The 24033-nt window shown below is 37.3% G+C and overlaps 1 protein-coding gene across 4 annotated transcripts in view; it reads left to right on the top strand.

Moving 5' to 3' along the window:
• The window catches only part of FSIP2 (fibrous sheath interacting protein 2), a 74854-nt gene that overhangs the window by 34831 nt on the left and 15990 nt on the right, over window positions 1-24033 (top strand). For all 4 annotated transcript variants that reach the window (XM_038585055.1, XM_038585059.1, XM_038585056.1 and 1 more), the window contains 3 exons: window positions 431-467; window positions 2746-11710; window positions 13418-22878. In XM_038585055.1, coding sequence (XP_038440983.1) covers window positions 431-467; window positions 2746-11710; window positions 13418-22878 — 18463 coding nt within the window. The remainder of the gene's footprint in view (window positions 1-430; window positions 468-2745; window positions 11711-13417; window positions 22879-24033) is intronic.

The raw sequence follows: 24033 nt of genomic DNA on the forward strand, positions 1-24033 counted from the left end.
TAAAAGGGTAAGTAACGATTATCAGAAAACTCTGGTCAAATACCTTTCCTCATGGTGCTTTTTAGAAAACGGAAAGGACTAGCCCACCATCCTCCTCCAATTCTGTGTCCTCCTCCAGAGAACCACAAAGCAGGCATGGCGAAGGTGGCTTAGAAGTAGGATTTTCAGATAGATATATTTTGTATGCAGCAGCTACAATTCCATCCCCCAAGCAATAAAGTACGTGAGTACCAAAGAAGCAGGATAAATTATGGAGAGGGGGAAGATTGGAAAAAAAAATAAGTTTATTCTTCCTTTTGGATTTCTGTAGAAAAACTCTCAGATAAAAGAGAAGAAACAGATGATTCAATGATTAGAAATTTTGAGAAAAGTTATATAACTTCTTGCCCGTAGGTAATAACTAAATGCTCAATCTTTCTTGACTTTACAGAGACCAGAGCCTCCTAGAAAATTGCTTGCAAGAGAAAGTATGTACCATAAAATCTATTGATAAAGCAACATACTTTTAGTACTTTCTAATGTGGCATAACAGGAAAGAAACTGTGAATTGAATAATGAGTAATCATCTATTGATATTAGTCTTTTATATTTGCCTTTTTTTCCCCCTTAAAGCTAACTTTCAGTTAATTCTTAAATTTTGCGGTGATCTAAAGTTCTTATCAAAAGATAACGTTGGCCCGTCAGGAAGAGTCTCACAGGTATAGATAGAAGTGTGCGGAATGACATTAAAGGACCTAGCCGTCACAGCAGCACGAAATCCCACAAGCCCATTTTATCATGGGAAGCCACTAGGTGACATGGCTTTGCAGCCTGGGCTGGTGAGCTTGGGATGCCTGGGTCTGGCTCTAGCCATTTTAGTGAGAAGTGCCCTGGTCACCTAAGAACGTCACATATAAAAGTACCTGGTCACCTATGAGCTGAGTCTTGGAACAAGCAGATAAGATGGTGCAATTTACAAAGCCCAGGCCTGGAACTAGTCAAACCAGTCAGGAAAGACAAAGATGTTGGAGAACAACACATTCTCTGACATACTTTTTCACACGGACACTCAAGTCATAGGATGTGTAGCAAATATAAAAGCTTTGCTTCAAGAGAATATTTCTCAGTCTAATTTTAAAGTGGAAAACAACTAAAAACTAGGTTCTAATTACTATATTTCACTAAGTGGAAAATTTTTGGAATATCTCTTTTTCATATGTCAAAGTTGGAAACTCTCACACTTAGCCTAAGAATAACAATGCAGGGTTTTTTTTAGTATCTGTGGTAATCAGAAAAATAATATATACTGAATGTCTTAGTTTATATGTGCTGTAGTGCATTAGAACAACTACTTTCTGTAAAAATTTAGATTTCATTTTAAAAATGTTTGATTTAGGATGTCATTATATAAAACAAGTATTTTACAACATAGGCTGTCATCCAAAATCTGTTTTCAAAGCAGTAGCCATTGTACAATAAAGGGGAAAAAAAGTACATTAGGAGACTCCTGGATAAGAGCAAGATTGAATTGCTTTTCCTAAGGTGCTTCCAAACACTCTCAAATGTGTCGGGAAAGAGTGTGTTGCAGAGGTGTTAAATTTTCTTTGAATGTTGATCTGAAATGTGAATATTTCCATGCTAACCTAAGGTCGTATTCTGGGCATGAACAAGCTCCATTATGGGGATCATATTGTTTAACTTGGTGCCTACATACTGGCCTTCCAGGCTTTGCTGCCAATTACTGATATCTACAGCCTTTATGTCTTAAGAGAAATAATTTAAAAACAGACTACTCACTTATCAGTAAAAGGGTTTTTTTTGCAAACCCCAAATTTATTTGCAGTAAATAAGAGGTGGCTTACAGAAATGCTGCAGATGCATTTTCTTTCCACTTTTGGTCCAGTTTAAGCTGTGACGTCACCATTGACTTACTAGGAAAATGGTTTCCCAAATCTGGTCCCCAGGCGTCCATTTCTGGATCAAAATGAGGAATCCAATTTCCCTAACCTTGTTCTTCTCCTAACTCTTTCAGACCCCAGCCTAGTGGGACCCTTTTTTTTCTATCTTAACTAATTTGTTCCTTCATTATACCATCTTTTCTCAGCCTTCCTGTCTAAAACAGTTTGCACTGATACTCTTTTATTGAGTACAAAACCAGTCAGTCTCTAGGATTAACATTTTTGTGCCTATCAGAAAATTGTTAACAGTTAGCTGTACTCATTTTCATATATGCAAATCATAGGTTCATCTCTGCAGCAGGGATTGGGAGAGAGCGATGGCTTATTTTTCACTCTTACATCTTAGCTAGACAGATGCCTCTGAAGACACCCAAATGTTTTGACGACATCTGTTTTGAGAAACACTTTGTTATAAATAATCTGGCATATTATTAAATAATATTGTTGGATTGTAGACACCATTTCTTCTTGCATGTTATGTGGCTAGCCAGCAATTTGGTGATTTTTTTTTTCTATTTTTACCAAAAAGTAATTTATCCCAGCAACAAATGTTGGGGAAAAACAAAAAGACTTGGAGGAAATATGGATCAAATGGAAACCTATAAAAAATATTTTACTCCTGTACAGAGTAAACCAACTTGAAAGCAATCTGAAATTCTAAGTAAATTCCTCACTATGTTCTCTTTATAACCATGATAGTACCCAGCGAGGCACCATCTGATATAAAAAATTAAATGTTACCCTCTGTTCCAGAATAATGTAAGAATGTTACATGATTCTTCTTCATTCCTGCTTGCCTCTTCTCCAGGTAACCTCTGAAGAACTGAATAGTATAATTCAGAATATAATGACCTGGGTTGTAGCTACAGTGACCAGTATATTATACCCAGCCATCACAAAGTATGAAGAAAGATTGCGAAATAAGGTGTATCCAGTGTCTGAGGACTCCATCCTCTCTTCAGACAGCTCAAGTTTCTGCAGCACATGCAGTGAAGAGTTTACATATGGAAGCTACACATCTGCCACAACTCAAACATTTCATAGAGAGCCCTGTGCATTTGCAGTTGACATATCAGTAAGGCGACCAACCACACCCTTAAAACCACCGTCTGCTCACGTGGAAAGAACTATTGTGGGTAAAACATATGACGTGGAAGGACAATCTATAACATCTGAACTCAAATATAATAAAACCAGTATGATATATGCATATCCTAAGGTCAGAACTTGTAAATCTGATAGTCACCTCCTGACATCATTTGAAAGATGCACCAAAATATCTAAGGATGCCACCACTGAAACAGATGGCTTAGAGAGTCCACTGTTTCCTGATCAAAAAGCAAAAGCCACGAATGAAATGAAGAATTTAAAGAATGTTTTTGTTAACTTTAAATGTCACTTAAAAGGGGAAACTGAATTGATTTTAGAAAGTATTTTTCAAGAAATAATGTCTGATTTAACACAGGCCATTCCTTCTCTTTCTTCTGTTACTGCTGAAGTTTTTGTTGACCAAAGTGAACCGGAAAAAGAAGACTTGCTTTCCAATATTGATATCTGCTCAGCAGCCTCCGAGATTGTAGAGAATATGCTTGAGAAGCTACAGTCTGCAGTTGAGAAAAAATGTGTTGAGATATTTTCCCCAGAAGATCTGTCAGTTGACATTAAACCAGGTTTACCACTCAGTAGAGAATATCTCAGTCCATCGAATGCAAAATCTTTAAAAGCTTCACTGCCTTACAATTTGGAGCCCATGTGTGATATTGCTGAGGATATGGTACATGCCATTTTAGAAAAGCTGATGGCTCTTGCATCTTGTAAGCAAAATGAACTTCCTCGTCTTGAAGATACAACCAGACTTTCTGATCAGCAACCTATGACAGACCCAATATGCACGTCCCTCAAAAGAGCCAGCAAAAAGAAACCTAGTCCCGAACCTGATGCAGCTACTTTAATGGTTAAAGATCAGATACAAGATTTAATATCAAATATTTTTTCTCAGTCCTCTTTGGTTGGATATATAGAGGAAGCAATCAGTACTATACTAGGATTTGTACAAACCGAACTTAATAACGAAAGGCTTATTGCATCTGAAGAAACCATAGTCGTCCTTCAGCTTCTCGATGACGCCTTCACTCAGCTACATCAGGAGCCAGTAAAGGCAGATGCCCCAAAATGTAGGCACTCTAGACTACAAAATCCTTCTGACACTGAAGAAAAGTACAGACTCACTGGCACGAGATTATCTAACGGTCCTAGGTCTAAAAGATCCTTTCCACCTATTAATGTTCCTGGCATGGTCCTTTATTCTGAAGATGATAATGAAGAAATCGACAAAATTGTGAAAAATGTACTCGATTCATCTTTCAGAGATGAAAAGCCAAAATCACAGGCACAAATTCCTGAGAATCAGTTTACAAAAGGCAACACCTGTTTTGAATATAAAAAAAATAGCAAACCACCTACAAAGGCTGCTTCTGGAAGAAGCAAAGTCGAATTTTGTGAGAGGGGATTAAAGACTGAGCTACCATCTTTTAATGATAAAGAAATTCTAAAGGAAGAACCCTGTTTGAATAGGGACATGTTGATTTTCAGCCAAGATGAAAAGCATCACATACAAAAGGCTTCAGAAAACATAGTTAAAAGTATTTTAACAGAAATGCTCAAGGACCTAGCTTCTGTTCCTGGCCACTTAGACAGTAAAACTGGCCAAGAAGCCTCAGTTCTTGTTTCAGAAAAATCTCAAGGTCTGTCGCATCAAGAACGGACGGACCAGATGATCTCTGTGTCAGAAATTAGTGCGGTGGCTCAAGAAATAACAGATGCTGTGCTAAATATACTCCAAAAGGCTTCAAGGTGCATTCTCAATACCACCAAAGGTTCCATTTCATCATCAGTTCAAACATCTCTAGGTAGTTCTGATACTCCACACACGGTCGAAGGAGCACCAAATAAAAAGCCACTAAAAATATGGTTTGACAGTGAAAAGAAAGTGAAATATTTATCTTCAGTCAATGTAGATCCTGCAAAGCCTTCTCCGTTAAAATCTGAAAAAAGTGAACCTCAACCTGTAGGTGACGTTACTGATAAGATCATCAATACAATTTGTAAAAGGCTGAAGTTATTCATTTGTCAAAAATTACAAATGGGCTTCAAACCTTCAGTTGTGGAGCAAACATCATTAAAATCTCAACTTAGTGGTTACACAACTAAAGTGGTAAACATTGTTTTGCGTGCTATCCAGAATGAACTAGAACTCAATAAGAGAAGCCTAAATCATAGGGAACTGGACCCTGCCAAATCCCTAACAGGTAAAGGACTTCTTGCTGGCACTGATAAATTGGAATCTCTTGTCTCAAATCTCAGTGATGACATTATGGAATCTCCATTATTAACTTGTATTTATGAAATGTTATCAAGTGGACATTGTGACCAAAGCAGTATATCACTTCCTGCAGAGAAGCCAAAGCCTGCAACTTCATATGGATCTGACATTATTGATAAACAAGATGTTTTGCCAAGTAGGCAGGATCAAAAATCTTTTCACAGATTTTTGGCTACTCCATGCGCTCTCCATAGTGTTGTAAATGGAAAAGATCCCAAAGACAATGCTAGATTGCAAGTGTTAGACAGCATTGGGGAAGCACTATATGAAATGTTATGTACGCTCATAGCAACCCATTCTCAGCATCAGCCACCTTGTAGTAAACCAAACGGAGAAAAGAATGAAAATTCCCAAATGGCTGCTACGTTAAAGTCCAATATTCAGCACATTTCCAAAACAATTTTGGAATACATCCTTGCAAAATTATGTAGTGTTGATACGGATACCAGCTTTGCAAGTTCTGGATTTAAAGCTGTCTCAGAGTCTCTTGATATCGACAACCTATCATTTGCTTCGATTATTGAGGAAATGGCCAAATGCACTGACATAATCTCCGGCATAATTTCCAGGATGATTCAGGAGGGTCCTAAACAGGTGACAAAAAGCAAAGCAAAAACTATCACGCCTGCGTCTTCCAAAACAGGAAGCACAAAAGAAACACCTCCCAATGAACTGAAAGCTATAGCTTTAGATATTCTTAATATGGTTTTTGCTAAACTGGAAGGGTTTGCTAATGGAAATTTAGAAACTCTGGGGTCTCTTAATGATGGAAATGAAGAAAGCGGTAAGAGAGCCTTGGAATGGGAAAGTCCCAGTATTTTCACAGACACACATGAGGAACTGCTGCAGTCTGCTTTATACACGAATGCAAAGAGGATCTCTAGTACTATTTTGAAAGCTATTCAAATGGAACTGAATGTGAACTCATTAGATTTGAAGACAAGTGTAAATACCCCAACACCCGAGAAACAAATGCTTAAGAATATAGTCAATTTAATTTTAGATGCAGTATCCTCGGATATGTTCAATGAGACTGAATCTGAAGAGGGAGGCACTGAAACTTATCGATACCGGCCAACCTGTAGAAATTCGCTTCCTGGAGGAGCTGAATCAGATTCATTTCTAGAAGATGCCTCCTGTACAAAGAAAGAATTCACTGGGGAAAGAACACTAGTAAGAGAAGAAGATAAATCAGATTCTCTTAAACAATGGGTTCTAGAAAGAACCTTAAGCAAAATTCAAGTGAAACTCAAAGACCCACAGAAATCTCCAATTGTCCCCATTATAAGAAATATTTTGAATGAAATTTTTCAAAACGCTTTGGTCAGTCAATTAAATGTGCTTTCTCTCTCCCATTGTCATTTAAGGAGCACCGCTCACGATGTTGATGAGCCGATTCCTCAAACATCTGTTCAGTTTATAGATAAAATGATGGGTCCTATAGTGTCTGAAGCAGACGTAATCATAGTGGCAGACGATGTTGTTAGAACTGTATTTCATAAACTTTTCTCAGCCGCCATGCTGGAAAGAAATGCAAGTGAAAATAGGTATAAAACCATCACCTTTAGAGCCAATGTTTCTTTACATGAACACACCCACGGAGGGAAGTCCTCTGTTAGCGTGCTAGATAAGAACCCGTGTACTCTTACGTCCAGACTCAATGATGACAAACAGGCCAAAGTAAACATAGTTGAAGATATTGTGCAGGCAATATTGACAAACTTAGAGACTTTTGCTACTTCCAAAGTAAGATCCCTCTTTTGTCCCCAAATCAACTTCACAGTTCCAATGGCTTTCCCTACTCAGGATAAAAGTGCATTAAGCAAGGCATTATCAGCCAAAGATTTGTATTCTGGTGATCAACTGTCCACTTGCTCAGTGGATCATATTACATCAGAAGAGACCAACTCAGTGTGTCAACTCCCTCTAAATAAATTAAATACATATGCAACAGAGGTGGCTAGAAAAATTTTACAAGGCATCAAACATGAGTTAGATAAAGAAAGGGAAAGTCCCTTCTTAACTCATAACATTGTGGTTTCTGAGAGCGTTGCGAGTCACGTCGTTAACACAGTGTTAGATATCGTATCATCTAAAGGCAAGTGTGGCAAAAACAATTCCGAGGAAGAGAGCAATTCAGGTCAACAAGAAGGAATCATTGAAAAGCTGTTTAATAAGACCGAATATAGGAAAGTACTTCAGTTTCAAATACAAGATATCATTGAAGGCATCTTATGTGATATTTATGAAAAAACCTTGTATCAAAATCATCTCTCATGTGCCACAGCCACTCTGAAGTGTAGCACAGCTGGGAAACATTCCGGAGCAAATTCTGAAACGGTCACTGAGGAGGCGAATAAGATTATTCCAAGACTTTCAGTTCCCAAATCGGATGTCATTTTGGTATCTAATGACATGGTCAATATTGTTCTTCATAATCTCAGCTCCGCTGTCCTACTCAGCATAAATGCAAAGAATCCTACTTCTGCAAGACTGCCCCTGAACTTCTGTGACATATTTTCACAAGCCGAGTGTCAACAGCCTCCTCTTATGGGGTCAACAAATGAAAGAAAAACAGAGTATTTGCCACCCTCAGGAAGTCTGAAATCCACTTATGCTGATGATTGTCAGATAACTGCAGTAGAGAAAGAAGATGCCAAGAAATCTGCTCCTGACCCGAGTGAGGAAAACGCTAACTTCATTACTAAAACTGTTTTCAATCGGTTAGAAGCTTTTGCCACAGAAAGAATAGACTCGTTAATTACTGTTGCTTTCCAGGCTAACGAAGAGTCCATTGCTGGCCTAGAACTGGAAAATTATAAACGAGACGATAGCGCCTGTCATGAATCAAGCCAAACTGAATCAAATGTGAACGTCCTTAAAGTATCCACTAAAACTATCCTTGGCCTCGAGCTCACAGATTCCACTTTTGCAAGTTACAGAGAAAGTCTTCGGTCCACAATTCATCTACCACAAGGTTGTCTTAAGAAATATGCTGACATCATTACCAGTGCCATATTGAGACTTATTAAAAGCGACCTAGACTTAGAAATTCAAAAGATGTATTCATACCCAAACAACATTTCATTCCAAGAAAATATCCTCGTGAGTGGAATTGTCAACAGTATCTTAGAGAATTTATATGACAAAAGATCTGCTAAGGAAATCAGTGTTTACTCAAAAGACAATCCTAAGTCGTTTTCACCACTAACTGTACCAAATGAAATATGGCTGGGACAAAGAGAGCAGGAGAAAGACAAACTACCTCGGGTTTCAATATATCCGTTAGAACAAAACCAAATGACATTGGAAAAAGAAAGCCAGGGAACTGTTTTGGAAGAAATATTTATGAGAAATGGAGAATCAAAGCAAAAAGAAAAGACAGTATTACTCAGTGCAGTGGAAGACGTTTTAACTCAAGTGCATCAAAGAATAATGGAAATCATTGGCCATTTGTCTCCATTTAATGAAATCCCCCACTTAGTATCTAATTCTAAAATTAGAACATCAGGCATAACACAGAAAAACCTCTTCCAGTCACAGATTAGCAGCACAGCAAATGACGTGGTTGAAAGTGTTTTTGGGAAAATGTACTCTATAGTTGTTATCTCATTAAACAAAAGTAACAGACAAGTAGGAGCACCTGACAACAACGATACGTTGTCTAAGAAAGTGGCATGCGCCAAAGAAACCAAACAAACAGGAAAAGGAAGTAACGCCACCAGATATGTGATACCACAGGTTTATTCTTATGCAGACAGTCAAAATGTCTCTCTATTAGAAAACAAATGTTTGCAGTACTCCCCGTCGCAAGTGGGGAAGGATTTAGTCCAAATGGTTCTTAATAAGATCATAAATTTTGCCTCAATTCATCTAGAAGAGACTTTGTCCCCTGAAAGTTGTTCTGATGAGTTGCAACCTGTAAAGCTACACAGTTCTAAAGTGAGCTTTAAGGGCAGCCCTAAACCAGATTTTAAAACGGGTTTAAAAGCAAGACCAAAAGTTACTCCTTTGTCTAAATTTAGAACGAAATCACACCTAGGACCTGGTGGTACTAAGGTCAAAGGCAAGACCAGGTTGGGTGCTAGAGAGAAGACCCCAAGAGACAGCCAGTCCAAGACCTCCACTAAGCTGTCGCACTCCCTATCAGCAGGAGATGCCAAAAACTTACTGGACATGAAACTGCCTACCTCGGAACTAAAAATGTACGCCAAGGATATAATAAGTACCATCCTGGAAACAATTATGAAAGCATTTGAGAAGGTGAAGCAAACCAGAACAATGATGAATGTTGAAGCTTTACCGTCGGATCAAATCATGGCAGCCAATGAAACAGTTACTATGGTTTTGCAAGAATTATATGCTACAAGTAACCACGATTTGGCTTATCCAATCAAGTTCTCACACGTGGACCACCTCAAACTTTCACAAGGGCATTTAGATGCGGAGTACCTTGCCAAACCACAGGCGTGTTTTTACTTGGAAAATGTTTCTTCACAGCTAGAACAGATTTTTCCCAAAGAAGGTATATTTAAAAAAATGTTTGACAAATGGCAAGCGGAATCAAATGACATGGAAAATGAAAAGTATAAGCTAATGATGATAGCTGAAAACGTCTTGACTGAAATTCCAATAAAAGCAAAAGAATTAGAACATTCCCTCTCGCTTTTAAGTTTGCCACAACTTGAGGATTGTGAAAGCAGGTGCTATAGTCATTTTAAAGGAACTTCTACTAGACTTGAAGATACCAAAGCGCAAATTAATATATTTGGAAGGGAAATTGTAGAAATGCTGTTTGAAAAATTACAGCTGTGTTTTTTGTCCCAGGTGTCGCCCCCAGATAGCAAAGAAACTCTAGCAAGTAGGAAAGAATACAGTCGTACCAGAAGTAAACACGATTTGCCCATCAAGGACATCCTCAGCAGTGCGCCAGTATATAACACAAAGACAATAGACCAGATTTCTTTGGGCTCCAGCAACCAAATTGTCCGAGACATTGTAGAAAGGGTTTTAAACATTTTGGAGTCCTTTGTCGACTTGCAGTTTAAATATATCTCTAAATATGAGTTTTCTGAAATAGTGAAAATGCCTATAGAGAACTTTTTTCGCGCCCAGCAGAGCCTATTAAGCAAAAAGATGTTGCCAAAACTGCAACCGCTTAAAAAGTTTTCTGATGAACCCAGTTCAAGTACTATTGCTTCCAAGGAAAACATACAGGCTACCCTTCTACAGCTCCACTCGTTCCATTCAGAATTACTTACATATGCTATTAATATTGTCAGTGACATGCTCAGTACAATTAAGAACAAGCTAGACAAAGAAATAAGTCAAGTGGAACCATCTTCCATTAGCACATTGAAAGAGACCGTCATAGCAAGTGAGATCATTGGCACACTGATGGACCAGTGTACTCATATCAATAATCTTCCGAAGGAAAGGTGGTACCAAGGAGCAGAAAATAGCTATGTTGCTAACCAGGTTGAGTTAGCAACTAATATGAAAATGCCCACATCGAAGTTGAAGGAAGTTCGTTTTGGGGATAATCCTTTGCAAATCATACCTGGTGTCGTGTGTCATTCAGAGGAAAATATGAAAAGAAAGTACAGGGCTTCGTCAAACTTACCCTCATATGCCAGAGCGTCTATAGAAGATACAATTAAAGGCTCAGAGCCAATGGAAAGGCTTGATTCAGAAAATACAGTGTCGTGCTTTAAAAACAAGGTACAAGACTACAGCGCAAGGGACTCAGACTTTGGCCATTTTGACCAAACCGTGCGAGGAAGTAGCTCTCTCCCTGAAGCCAGTGTCTTACAAAGACTGTTTAAGAAAGCAAATGAGTCCACAGAGACAGCATTAAAGCAAGTCATGTCGTTCATAGAAATAGGAAAAGGTGAAAACCCAAGAGTGTTTCACTATGAAACTCTCAAACCAGTTGAGCCAAACCAAATTCAGACCAATGTTTCTCCACTCAAAATATGTTTAGCTGCAGAAAATATTGTCAATACTGTGCTGTCGAGTTCTGGCTTTCCAAGTCAACCACACATTAATGAAAAAAACATGGAAACAATGAAACCAATTTTCATATCAAATCAAAACCCTTTGTCTGTAATATCTGAAGGGCAAAAGAATGAGGAGAAGAGTTTGCTTAGAACGTGGGATAAAAAAGTCAGCTATCTACCGGAAGAAGAAGAAAAAAGAGCTGAAGCCAGCTGGGGAGATTTTTCTTTATTGCAAAAATGGGAAAGTCAGAGATACCCAAGAAGAAAGAGTCTGAAGGAAGTTAAAGTCATCGCTTTTGCTGATCATGAGCTGGGTTCAAAGGAAACTCATTTGGTAGCAAGACATATCACCACATCTGTGGTCACATATTTCAAGAACTTTGAAACTAGAGGTAAGCAAGAAATAACCTACTTTAAAAGTTGGCATAATGTATAAATAATAGATTTTTTTAAAAAATAAAATATCGTATCCAAGGAGCTGAATTTACTGGTTTTTGGGGGGTTTTGTTTTGTTGTTTGTTTGTTTGTTTGTTTGTTTTTCCTGAAATTAGCCTCAGAAGTGGAGTATCTAATTACTACTTAATATATCAGGATACAAAAGAAAAAAAAAAAAAGCAAAGTTTAACCTCACATGGTTTGAATCTGAACAATTCTGTTGCTCAGTTTTCCATATCTACAGATGAGGGAAGAAGACATTACTATAAAGCAGGGGATTTTGGTTTAATATAAGATAGGAGTTCCAAATAATTTTTAAAGGTTTTATACATGACCTCTTTATAATCTTGCCAAGTACATAGTTAATTGATTGAAGTTAGTGGTTCATCTTTTCAAGGTGTACAGTTGAATTCTTTTCATCATTGATCATGATTTCTAAGAACAGTGGTATTAACCATTTGTTTTGTATATATTCCAGGATTCTTAAATTCCTTTATGCCCAAATACAACCTCACAAAGTTATTTTCACTCCTTTTCTAAGAGGTTGAATCATATGTAAGAGCCATTTTTTTTGTGTATCAAAACCTATTGATTATTGGCGGTTTCACAAAAATGTAAACCAATAATGCCATAGTACCCCTGAACCGGATCAGTAATTCCAGTTACCAGTTATGAGTTGCTTCAATACCAGGTCAGATACATCACTTGCCAACCATTCAAATGGGGAAACACATCGCAGCAGTCCTATCCACCTGCCTGGGGGTCATTTTTCATCCTCAAAACGAGCGTTCTTTCAAGATGGATAGCTGTGCGTCTGCATTTCAAGCTCATAAATAGTCTTTCCCCAAACATAGCTTACGTGAACTTAGAGAATAATAATGAAAAACAAACAAGAGAAGATCCATGATTTCATGCCATTGGTATTTATCTCTATCACATCTATTCTCTATTTTCAGACATGTTTGGGGCCTTCCACTGATTTTACTTCTGCTTCTTATTCCTCTTGGAATATGCTTTCCTCACTTTCTTCATCTCAACATAACCAAATCCTATCTAGAAGTCAAAGCTCAGCTTAAAAAGCTGCCCATCTCCACGGAGTGTTGCCTGATTTTGCATGCAGAGACGTAATAGATGATTATGTGTTGAGGAAGTTTTGAGGGGGGAAGAAAGTTCCTCCCCCAAATAAATAAGAATAAATAATAAATATTTTTTTAGGAAAAAAGTAATGGATAGCCTAACATTAAATGTTTTCACTGAAAAAATAATTTTAAATAATTACATGAGCTCTCTAGAGATCATGGCAGATAAGCTAAATTATAACATTAAACTAGGAAATGATAATTCTGCTCCATGATTTCCAGCTTCTTAGGGCCCCTAACCCATCTTAGCAAGACAGATATCAGCACTTAACTGGGAGATTTAAATTCTTCAGGGTTACTTGATTTCCTGGCTAAAATTAAGAGTCTAAGGAGGGAAAGAAATTTCTGATAATTAAGAGTCTAAGGTGGGAAAGAAATTTCTGATGAAAACTCAGTTTCATTCCTGATTACGTTTTTTCTTCAGTGAGATATCCCAGAGGAGAAAGTCATATGAAAATAATTACCAATACATTGAATTGTACATATTTATTTTTATGCATGCTAAAAGTAGTCATTTCTTTCCAGCTTCCAGTGAAGAGAAGGTGTCTGTTATCTCTACATTGTCAAGTAAAAAATGTGAATCAGAACAGCCTCTAAGAAGTATCTACACTGATTCTTCACTTAATCAATTTTGCGACCATCTCACTGAGTCTGTTATTTGCCGTTTAACTTCAAGCATTTCTGGTAACATCAAAGATAGTAGAGCCAAAGGGAAAACATTGGAAAGCCAAATTGCATCATTTAACAAGATTATTTCAATTGATTCCCAAATGTTTGAAAGCAGGTCAATTTCTATTGGGGAACTTGCTTTAAGTATTTCCAATACCATTACTGAAATCCTTTTAAAGAGTAACGTTATAGAGGTTGACACCGCACAGCAAATGCTTCCTTTAGAAACAAAGTACGTTTACTGCCCGGGAGTAGCTCCTGATGACTTTGATAATCTCTTTCAAGATCTCTTAACAGGAGTGATTCATGTAATGTCCAAAGAAATTGGAATAAACCATCACCTTGAAAGCAATGGAAGAAAATCATTTTCCATGCTTAGAAGAAATAGGGTGACTGTTTGCAATGAAACAAATACCTTGGAAAGACAGAAAGGCTCCAAAGATTGGGAATCATCTAATTACCAAATTGATCCTCTCCTTCAAAAAAGTAAATTAAATTATCTGGCACGTAAGTTAGACAATCTGGCTGGTACCCTAAAAACTCATGAATCCAAAGAAGTAGTCAATAAAGTTTTTAATATTGTTTTAGATTTATTTTTACCAGATGAACATCCAGATGACGTTATGAATTCTGGTAAAACAGCAGGAACATTTTACTCATCCTCAAATGATCAGCAAAGTAACGGCATTCTTGAAAATAACTTAGGCCTCACCCCCAAATCAGTTTTTCTTCTCAATGTCGTGTGTGAGAAACTTATCAGAACACTTTTGGAAAAATGCACAAACACGGTTTCTCTCGATAATAGCCCTCTATCCAATGAAATATCAGCAGAAGAATATAAACTTTTGAAAACATTGCAAAATGTAGATGAAGAATCTGATTATTATAAGGGAGCAATGGACTGTGAACAAATTCAGGATTATATGTCAGACTTTTTAGAAAATCTGGCAGAAATAGATCAAGATTTATTATCATCAGACTCTATGCTTACTATTATTTCCCACAACTTGGTTAAATCACTGATGGAGAAACTACATCACAGCGTACAGCTCCCCCAGACCCCACCTTTTGCGTGCACAAGAAGAGAGATGCAGGCTAGTTTCATAAAGGCAACCAGGCCAGAATTAACAGAATTAGGACAAGGTAAAGCCTTTTTAGGATTCATGAGTTATGATAGTAATGCTTTGACGGATTCCCTGAATAATCCCACTGCGGTTAGCTCCAAAATAGAAGCACCACTTGGCAAGAAATGTTCCATAAATTCTACTTTTGTGTCTCCTCTCAAGAGACAGGGATCAAATGATATGGAGACAATACCCATCCATAATAAACCATATCCAGGAGATATAAATACAGGTGTGTACTCGGCCACATTTTTGGAGGAAATAATTTCTGAACTATTTTTTAATCTCTCTACTTCACTGTGGGGCAAAAATGAAATCACTGAGGGCCGGCTCAATGAGATGAATACATTATTTGTCAACAACATAGTGAAAGAGTTTAATAAAGCACAGGTCACTGCTTTACGGAAAGTTGAGGAAAGGCTGTGTTTTCCACCAATCCATGAGGAAACTATTAGTAGAATTGTTGGCTCAGTTTATTGTGATGTTTTTCAGCAATATAAATTGAGAGTGACCTGTGATGATAATCTAGCATGTGACAATACCTCACTAGCAGAACAAATAACTAATGGCATATTGTTAGAGATTCTAGACTACCAACTCCCATCTTGCTTCAGAGGAAAGCTCGCACCAAATTCATATTACCCTCTCCAAGCCGAAATTATATTGCAGAAACTTCATAATAAACTGAGAAAATTTACTTCCTCATTCAGTTCTTCAACAGGCTACAGTACCATGTTGTCCCATTCATTTTTAGAAGACATCATCCGAAGACTTTTATCTCAACTCATTCCTTTACCCAACAAGGCTTCCTCTTTGGGAAACAAATATTTCATGAGTGCCGATTTCAATGAAATGTCTACCTGTATAATAAATAAGGTTATATCAGCCATTTCAAAACATAAAATTTTGTTCACTATATATGATAATCAGTATCTATGTACTGGAAAAAACCTCCAGAAGATGGTGGATTCTGTTTATAGTAATATCATGCAAATGTCTGACTCTCTTGTTTCAATACAGAAAAGTATAGTCAGCCGAAGCCCAATTATGATTAACCGAATAGCCAGTTTTATTATCCAAGAGATTATTGATAATCATCTTCAGCCATTTTTGTGTGGAGAAGGTTTACCTCGTCCGAAGATTCCACTGGATGCAGTTTCAAATATGGTTAAGCAGGTTCTCAATGAAGTCACAGAGTCACACAGACTCCAGACACCATCACCCTTAGGAATATATCCTGATACATTTGTAGGGGAAATTGTTTCCAGACTTTTATCAAGGATTTTCAGTCCAAAACATAACACTGAAATTGAACTGGAAAATATGACCCAGAAAATAGTAAACTCAATCAATAGCCATTTTAACAAAGCTAAAATTCATTTTCTGAATGATGACAAAGAACAGCCTTACACTTCAATAAATACAGATATTGTGGACCAACTCGTCACCTCGATTTATAGAAATGTTTTAAAACAGCATGGGCTAGACTCTGAAGTTGATAAAGAGTCTGAAGGCAGTGATATTTTTGTGGAAAATATTACCAATTTAATTGTAGCAGCTATTTCAGATTACCTTCTTCATCCACTATTTTCTGGGGATTTGTCGTCATCTTCGCATTCTATTCCAATGGCTGAGAACATTGTTCAGGACATTCTTAGTAACATCAGTAAATCTACCAAGTCAAGTCAGAGTTTATCTCCATATAACACCTTGCTGCCATACACATTTTTAGATGACATGATAAGAGGACTGTTATCTAGAATCTTTCCTTCTGCATCTAGCAGTATTCTAGACAGAGAAGCTCCAAAAGACAGATCAAGAGTGAATTTCAATGAAATTGCTTCCAAGATAATCAGCGATATTAGGATGAAAATTTCCCAACATGAAATACGATTTTCAAAAAATGAAGAGACTAAGTTAGTTTATTCAGAAGATGATGTTCAGAATCTCGTTGATTCAGTATTCAAAAATATTTCACAAAACTCTGAGTCTCAAGAACCAGTTGAGCAAAATATCACAGGCAGCAATGATATTCTTATTGATAGAATAGCAGGCTTTATCATTAAACATATCTGTCACCAACATCTTCAGCCATTTGTGGATGGAAAGTTATCACCTCCTTCATCATACACATATTTTGATGATGAAAGAAAGCAGTGGTTTTATGCCACTGTTTATTCCTCAGCTTTCTTGGAAGATGTAGTCTCAGGGGTTTTAAGCAAAATATTCCACAGGGTGTTAGGCATTGTGCAAACAAAATCAGTAAGAGATTCAGAAGATGAACTGTTTGATAAAGCTGAAAAACTCATACACTTGATAGCAGAGGAATTCCCAAAATTTGAAGTTAGCATTCTAGAAAATGCTGAGGAACAATTGTGTTTGCCTCCAGTGGAGAGAGATGTAGTCAAGAACATTATTGACACGGTGTACAGCAAACTTCTGCAAGAATATGAGATGGGAATAATGCCTGATGAAGATTTTCTGAATGACACAAAGACATTAGCTACAAGGATGACCAAAATCATCCTCGCTGAAACTTTTAATTTCCAAATTCATCCAAACCTTATAGGAAAGCTTCCTTTTACATCACACTCCAAACTCAATACTAATGTTTTGATGAAGAGAGTTCAATGTTACATTACCAAATCCAGATTTCAAAGGCAGGCATCAACAGTATATACTACCATGTTATCACATACCCATTTGGAGAAAATTGTCACTCAACTTCTATCTCAGATGAGTCAATTGGCCACCAGGACAGAACGCCCAGATACTTCTCAATCAGACTTAAGTAACACAGTCATAAAATTGATAAATGAAATCATGTCGATAATTTCAAAACATGCAATATGTATTGTTAAACATGGACAAGGGAAACAAAGTATGATTTCAGAAAAAGATATCCAGTCTATGGTTGATTCCATTTATGCTGATCTTTCATATTCAAATCTATACCAATCTCTTACAAAAGATAAAAAAGGAATAAGTAATATACCTGTTTCAAAAATAGCAAGTTTTATTATAAAAGAAATCTTTAACCACCATCTTCAGTCATTTTTATCTGCAGATAAAACTCTTCTTTCACCTGCAGTTGATCAAACACGTAAACAGAAAGCAATAGATCCTAAACAAAGAGAGTTGTCTTTCATTGTGAATTCGGCTTTCTTTTTGGAGGAAGTAATTTCTGAGCTCTTATGTAAACTCCTCTATGCATTCTCACATAATTTATTGGCTGCTGAAAACCCAGATACAGTAAAAGCCAAAATTACTGGCATTGTTACAACACTAGTAAATTCAATTGTTCTGGAGTTTACCACATCAGAGATTCTAGTTGCAGATAACTTTGATGCTGATATGTGTTTTTCAGAAGGATATAGAGAAATTGTTCAAAAAACAGTCAACCTAATTTATGAAAAAATTTTAGATGAATATAAATCTCTGATTCAAGTATACAGGGCTCTACAAAGTGACACTGTTTGTTTTGGAAGAAAAATATATCACTTGCTATTGGAGGAAATTTATGACTATCAGGTACAATCACTAGTTTCAGGAGAACTGGTGCCTTCTTCCTTTTCTTCCCCTCAAGCCGATAATATCATTAGAAATGTGCTCAATGTCATCACAAATGACAGCCATACCTTGCCATCATGTGTTACTGTGCTGCCTCGTTCCCTTTTGGAAGATATGATTTACAAGCTGCTCGTGCATATCTTCCCCTTGTCCAACGGTGACAGTGAGCTAAAAGAGGAAGAAGTTGCCTCAGACTGTGAGTTTGTAGATGCAACTTCAAAGCTGACAGAGGAAATTATCAAAGAAATATCTGCACATGAGGTCCGTCTCGCCGCAGCAGAAGAGCATGCTGAAAGTATGCAATTAGAAGTGATTGAGAATTTGGTTGACTCTATATGTAATAACATTTTGAAGAAATCTGAATTTCAAGCTGAAGTACAGAAAGGTGCAGACAAAAAGGGGGGCTCGTTCCTCAGTAAAATAGCTGGATTCATCATGAAGGAAATCATGGATCATCATCTGCAGCCATTTTTACATGGTGAAGAATCATCTTCCAGGGCCATATCTGATCACGGGCGTATGTCTGTACTTAGTAAACCTGGTAAAGAAAAAACACAGCCCGCTCTATATTCAGCTACATTTTTGGAAGACGTAATCGTTGACCTCGTTCATAAATTTTATTCCCTTCCCAGTATTACTGAAGATTCTAAGAAAAAAGAAGTGCTAGAGCCAGACATTGTGGGCTTAGCTATAAAGTTCGCAAATTCTCTGATAGGAGAATTTAGGAAGAGTAAAATTAAAGTTCTGCCAAAAGCCGAGGAAATGTTTTCTTTTCCACCAATTGATAAAGAAACCGTTGACAAGATATCCAATTTTGTGTATGATCAGTTCATGGGAAAGTACAGATCTAGTGATATTCAGACAGATGATAAAAGTAACATTGTAATAGAAACGATTGCTGCTTTAGCCCAGAAGGCAATCTCTGCTTTCAAGATTCAACCACTCTTTTCAGGAGACTGGTCTGCCACCTTCTTTTCATTTCTAAATCCGGATAATATCACCCAAAGGGTTCAGCACCTACCACAGCAAACCTCTACACAGATAAACAGATCCTTGAAAGGGAACGAACTTGCTTTGCCAAAGCAATCGCATAAACACACGTCTGTAACCACAGACCAGAAAAATGTGTCGGACACTTTGGAAACAGACAGCGGCGCAATAGCTAGAAAGAAAAGTCTCAAAACCGAAAAGACATCAATGAAAAAAGGTGACGTCCAAGATACAGTAGTTAACTCTATAACTAGAATTATGGGAAGCAATGTGATTAACGTGCTATCCATGCCAGCTGCAAGCGCGGCAAATAAAAAGAAAGGGACAGAAAATAAAACAGAAGTTCCAGGTAATGAGAATGTATCAGGAGTCGCTTCTCTAACTACTAGTGTGAAAAGTAAAGCTAGGCCAGAGCCCGATTTGGTGGCAACTCTGGAAAGTAATGAAATTGAGAAGACGAGCATATCAGCCACAAAAGATGAGAAGAGACAAGATAATAAGGTACACACCCAGTCTCCAGTAGCTACTATGATAGTATATGAGGGGGAGAAACTTGGACCAAATGTTGAAATAAAAAATGAAGAGATTGACAAAATAAGTGTAGATACGTTTAAAAAGGAAGACAAGCCCTTCCAGTTATCTGTGACATCCAAAGCAAGAAATACAAGGACCAAACCAGAAGGTGGTTTGAAAACAGTTACCCAAAGGCCAAACAACGAGGATGGAAAAGACCCTGCATATCAAAAAGATGTAAATGAGGAACAATATTCAGATTATGAATATGTTCAAAATGTCACTGAAAACATTTATAACAATATTTTAGAACTATATCATTCCGCAGAATCGGCAGAGTATTCAAAACCCCCCAGTCTCGTAACTGATGCAACATCGCATGTAATTCAAGACGTTGGTCAAAATTTTACACAGTCTGTTTCAACAAGGGATTCATCCCTCTCAATGGTCAAAGAGAAAGAAGATAAAGACCAACAGAGAAATAAAGAGAGAGAGAAAGAGAGCGAGAGAGAGAAATGGAAAAAAATAGAAAAAGTGAAAAGTAAGGAGATTAAAAGTGAACCTAGTAAATCAGACAGTCCTCACTACCCACCAAAAAGTAAACCTGGAATTGTTCCCGCTAAATTTTTAGAAGATGTTATCACCGAAATGGTTAACAAATTGATCTTTTCTTCCTCATCAGAAACACAAATATGTAATAGATACCAAAATGTAAGTGATGATGAAAATCAAGCTGAACTTTATGACACAGCTCTGAAACTTATGGACTCACTGTTAAAGGAATTTTCAGATGCTCAAATTAAGGTATTTAGGCCACATGAGGAAAATCAGTTTTTTCCACCCGCCGATAAAGTGTCCTCAGTTCCTAAAGCACTTCCTAGGCATAAAAAGCCAACTGCAGAGGAAACATCATCCAACATTAAGAAAATGACTGGGGATAAAATGCCACATATGCCCAAAATGACTGAAAACCCTTCATCAAATAAGATACCTTTCCTAGATAAAATACAAGTAATTGATAAGACGCTGGTCAACAAAGTTGTTCATTCTTCTGTATGCAATATTTTGAAGGAATATAAATCTCAAGACTCCATTTGTAAGGATATAAAGAGCAATGGCGAAAATTTAGCAAGAAGACTAACCAGGACAGTGATAAATGAAATTTTTCAACATCAGCTTAATTTCATATTTTGTGATGAGGTTCTAGCGTCAGCATGTTCGCCTCTGGAATCTAAGGATGTTGTGAGAAAGGTTCAAAAGGTGGCACAAACAGCCAGCAAAGAATGTCAAACATCATCGCCATACACCATCATGCTGCCTCACAAATTTTTGGGGAATGTGATTTCTGCGCTTTTATGGAAAATCTTCTCAACGGTCTCCGACGCTGGAGTAGAAACATCTGAGTACAATTGGTTCACAAAACTGGATTTCCTTCAAATGAAACTATTAAATACAGTTACAACAGCAATCTCCAAAGCTAAAGATATGACCATACAATACGTAGAATCCTTACATCCCAATGATGATGAAATTATTCAACTAGTGATTCATTCTATTTATAATAATCTCTTGTCACAGTTTGGATCACAAGAGGTAATACAAAATTGTGTGGCCAGCAGATGCAGAATCCTTTCAGAAACCATAGTGGACTTAGTCCTGCAAGAAGTGTCCGGCAACCAATTGCAAAACTATTTTTCTGGAGAGCTGACTCCTCATCAGTGCACAGAAGTTGACAAAGTCGTTGAAAATATTCTTAAAGATGTCATCCAGACCGCTGATGTTCCCCAGCCTCAACCGTCGCGTGTTCATATCCTGCCTTATAACATAGTAGAAGAAATTACCGTAAAATTTTTATCAAAGCTTTTATCTATGTTTCCAAATGTGGATGAGGAAAGAACCAAATCTCTAGAAACTGACATGCAAACAATAAGCTCAAAAATATTGAATTCGATACAAGAATTTATGTCCAAAAGTATGATAAAACTTGTGCCACCAGCCAAAGAATTGCCTACTGTACCTTTAGCTAACAATGAAACTATCGAAAAAGTGGTTAACTCTGTGTATGCCAGTGTTTTAAAGCACTCTGGCTCTCACACTTCTGTATTTAAAGATTTGATGGGTAAGAGCAATGTCCTCTCTGATGTAATAGGCCTTTTAATGGTGAAGGAAATTTCCAATTCTGAATTTCAACCTCCAGTAGAGGACAAAGTATCAAGTTCGGAATTAGTTCTGGAAGCTGTCAAAATCATAGAAAAAGTGCTCAGAATTGTTGATGAGTTTAAGTCCGGGGAAAAGTCTTCATCCAAAAAGCATCCTATGCTAGACGCCAGGCTTGTAGAGGAAGCACTGGCCTTGTTCTTGGCTAAAATAGTAAGGTTGCAAAGTATCTCATGCAAAGACGCAAAAAATGTATCAAAGCCTGAGTTAAACAAAATTGTATCCCAACTGATGAAATCTGTGACAGCTGAAATTTCCCAGAGTAACATTAATCTTGTTGCTGCTGATCCTGAATATCTTTTAAATTCAGAAAGTATAGAAATGATTTCTCAGGTTATTGATTCTGTTTATAGTAACGTACTGCAACAGTCTGGAACCCAGGAGGAACTTTATGATGATCTAAAAGGTACAAACACTGTTTTCCCTAAAAAAGTGGCTAGTTTAATCATTAATGGAGTTTCACATCTTCCAGTAGATGCAGTTAGCGGAAAGAATCCAAATGCTAAACGCTTTGGAAATCTAGACGTTAATAGAATTATTCAAAAGGCCCAAAAGCACGCTGCTATTGATATAATGCATGAGTTACAGGAAGACGAGTCCTATCGAGATTCAACTGAAAATTTTCCGATCAGAATCGTTCCTCATATTGGGAATAAAGCAATCAATATAGATCCAGAAATTATCTCAGATCACTTAGCAGTGATTTCTGTAAAAACTGAGCCTCTTGAGAAACTCAAGATGGAGTGTTTAAGAAAAACTGGACATAGCATAACTGAACTGCGAAGAGCGTCAATCAGTGGGAGAAGCTACTCCTTACCAGATACATCTAAGGTGGAAAAGATCAAGAGAGAAAGACGGATCTCATTAAATAGAATGGGACGACTGGATGTAAAACCCTTGGAGGTAAGTGCAAAAGCAATAGCAAAAAATAGAAGTGAATAGTGAGACATGGTTGTTCCGTGATTCCCTTCCTCCAACAGATATATGGGAATGCGTTATTTGTTGTTATTGTCAAGCCCAATAGGATAAACTGGTTGCACGGGTTCATCCGTGTACTCATATAATTTATTGGGACTTGCCATATCAGCTTGGGGGCTCACTCTAAAGATCTCAGGCTAGTTTTCCTAAGAAAATCAGTTTAAACGGGCATTTTTTTTTTTTTTTAAAGAACAGAAATGCAGGAACATACCCTTAACGGTAAAATAAGGTTGACTGAAATCTTAATCTTCAATGCAAATTTAGAAGAAGCAAAATCTCATGTAATTCCTATAGTATTTGTGGATATCGAAAGCAGTTTTAAAAGGCCGCTTAATAGAATATCAGGACACATGAGGTTTCAAAAACTACCTAAAATACGTTTGACCTCTCAAACTTACAGCTCTACAACAGTAGTGCTCTCTTTACTTTTAGCAACATTCAGTAACAAACATTACACTACAAATGCTAGCGTATGCTTGTTTCTTATTATTTCATTTTAATTAGCCTTCCTCAATTTTCTCTGTGCTCTCAGTAAGTGCCCAGTTTCCTCTTTTCTCCCTATTCTGGATCCAGCTGCCCTAATGCTGCCATTTTGATTTCCCCTTGCTACGGACCTAGCTCTGCCCGAAAGCTTCATACCAGGGGCCCAAATATATTAAACCAGTTATGACTTTAAAAATGCCAAAACGATGGCCTTGTATCATGGAAACTATACCGCGGAGGACAAAGGGATTGTCTGCCTATACAGTTACATTAAGCTACACATTTTGATTTTTGTCAAATCCCCTTCCACTAATGGGTTTCCCTCATTAGACGACTGAGTGTGTTTAGAGATAATAATCCGTGGCCTAGACAATGAACAAAGTTTTCTAGAACCCTTCTCCCTGGAGCATAAACTTGAAGTGATTTTTTTTTTTTTCCCAATACTGTCCTACAACACACTGAAGTAAGTCTTAGGGCTAGTAAATATGTTAAGTAGTACTTTATGTTTCATACTCAGATACTGAGATCATCATGAGCTGAGGCACTGATTTAATCTCCTTTGCCCTAAACTTTTTGGCTCAGATGACAGTCCTTTAC

This window comes from Canis lupus, chromosome 36 (assembly GCF_011100685.1).
Source record: "Canis lupus familiaris isolate Mischka breed German Shepherd chromosome 36, alternate assembly UU_Cfam_GSD_1.0, whole genome shotgun sequence".
NCBI classification, from domain to species: Eukaryota; Metazoa; Chordata; class Mammalia; order Carnivora; family Canidae; genus Canis; species Canis lupus.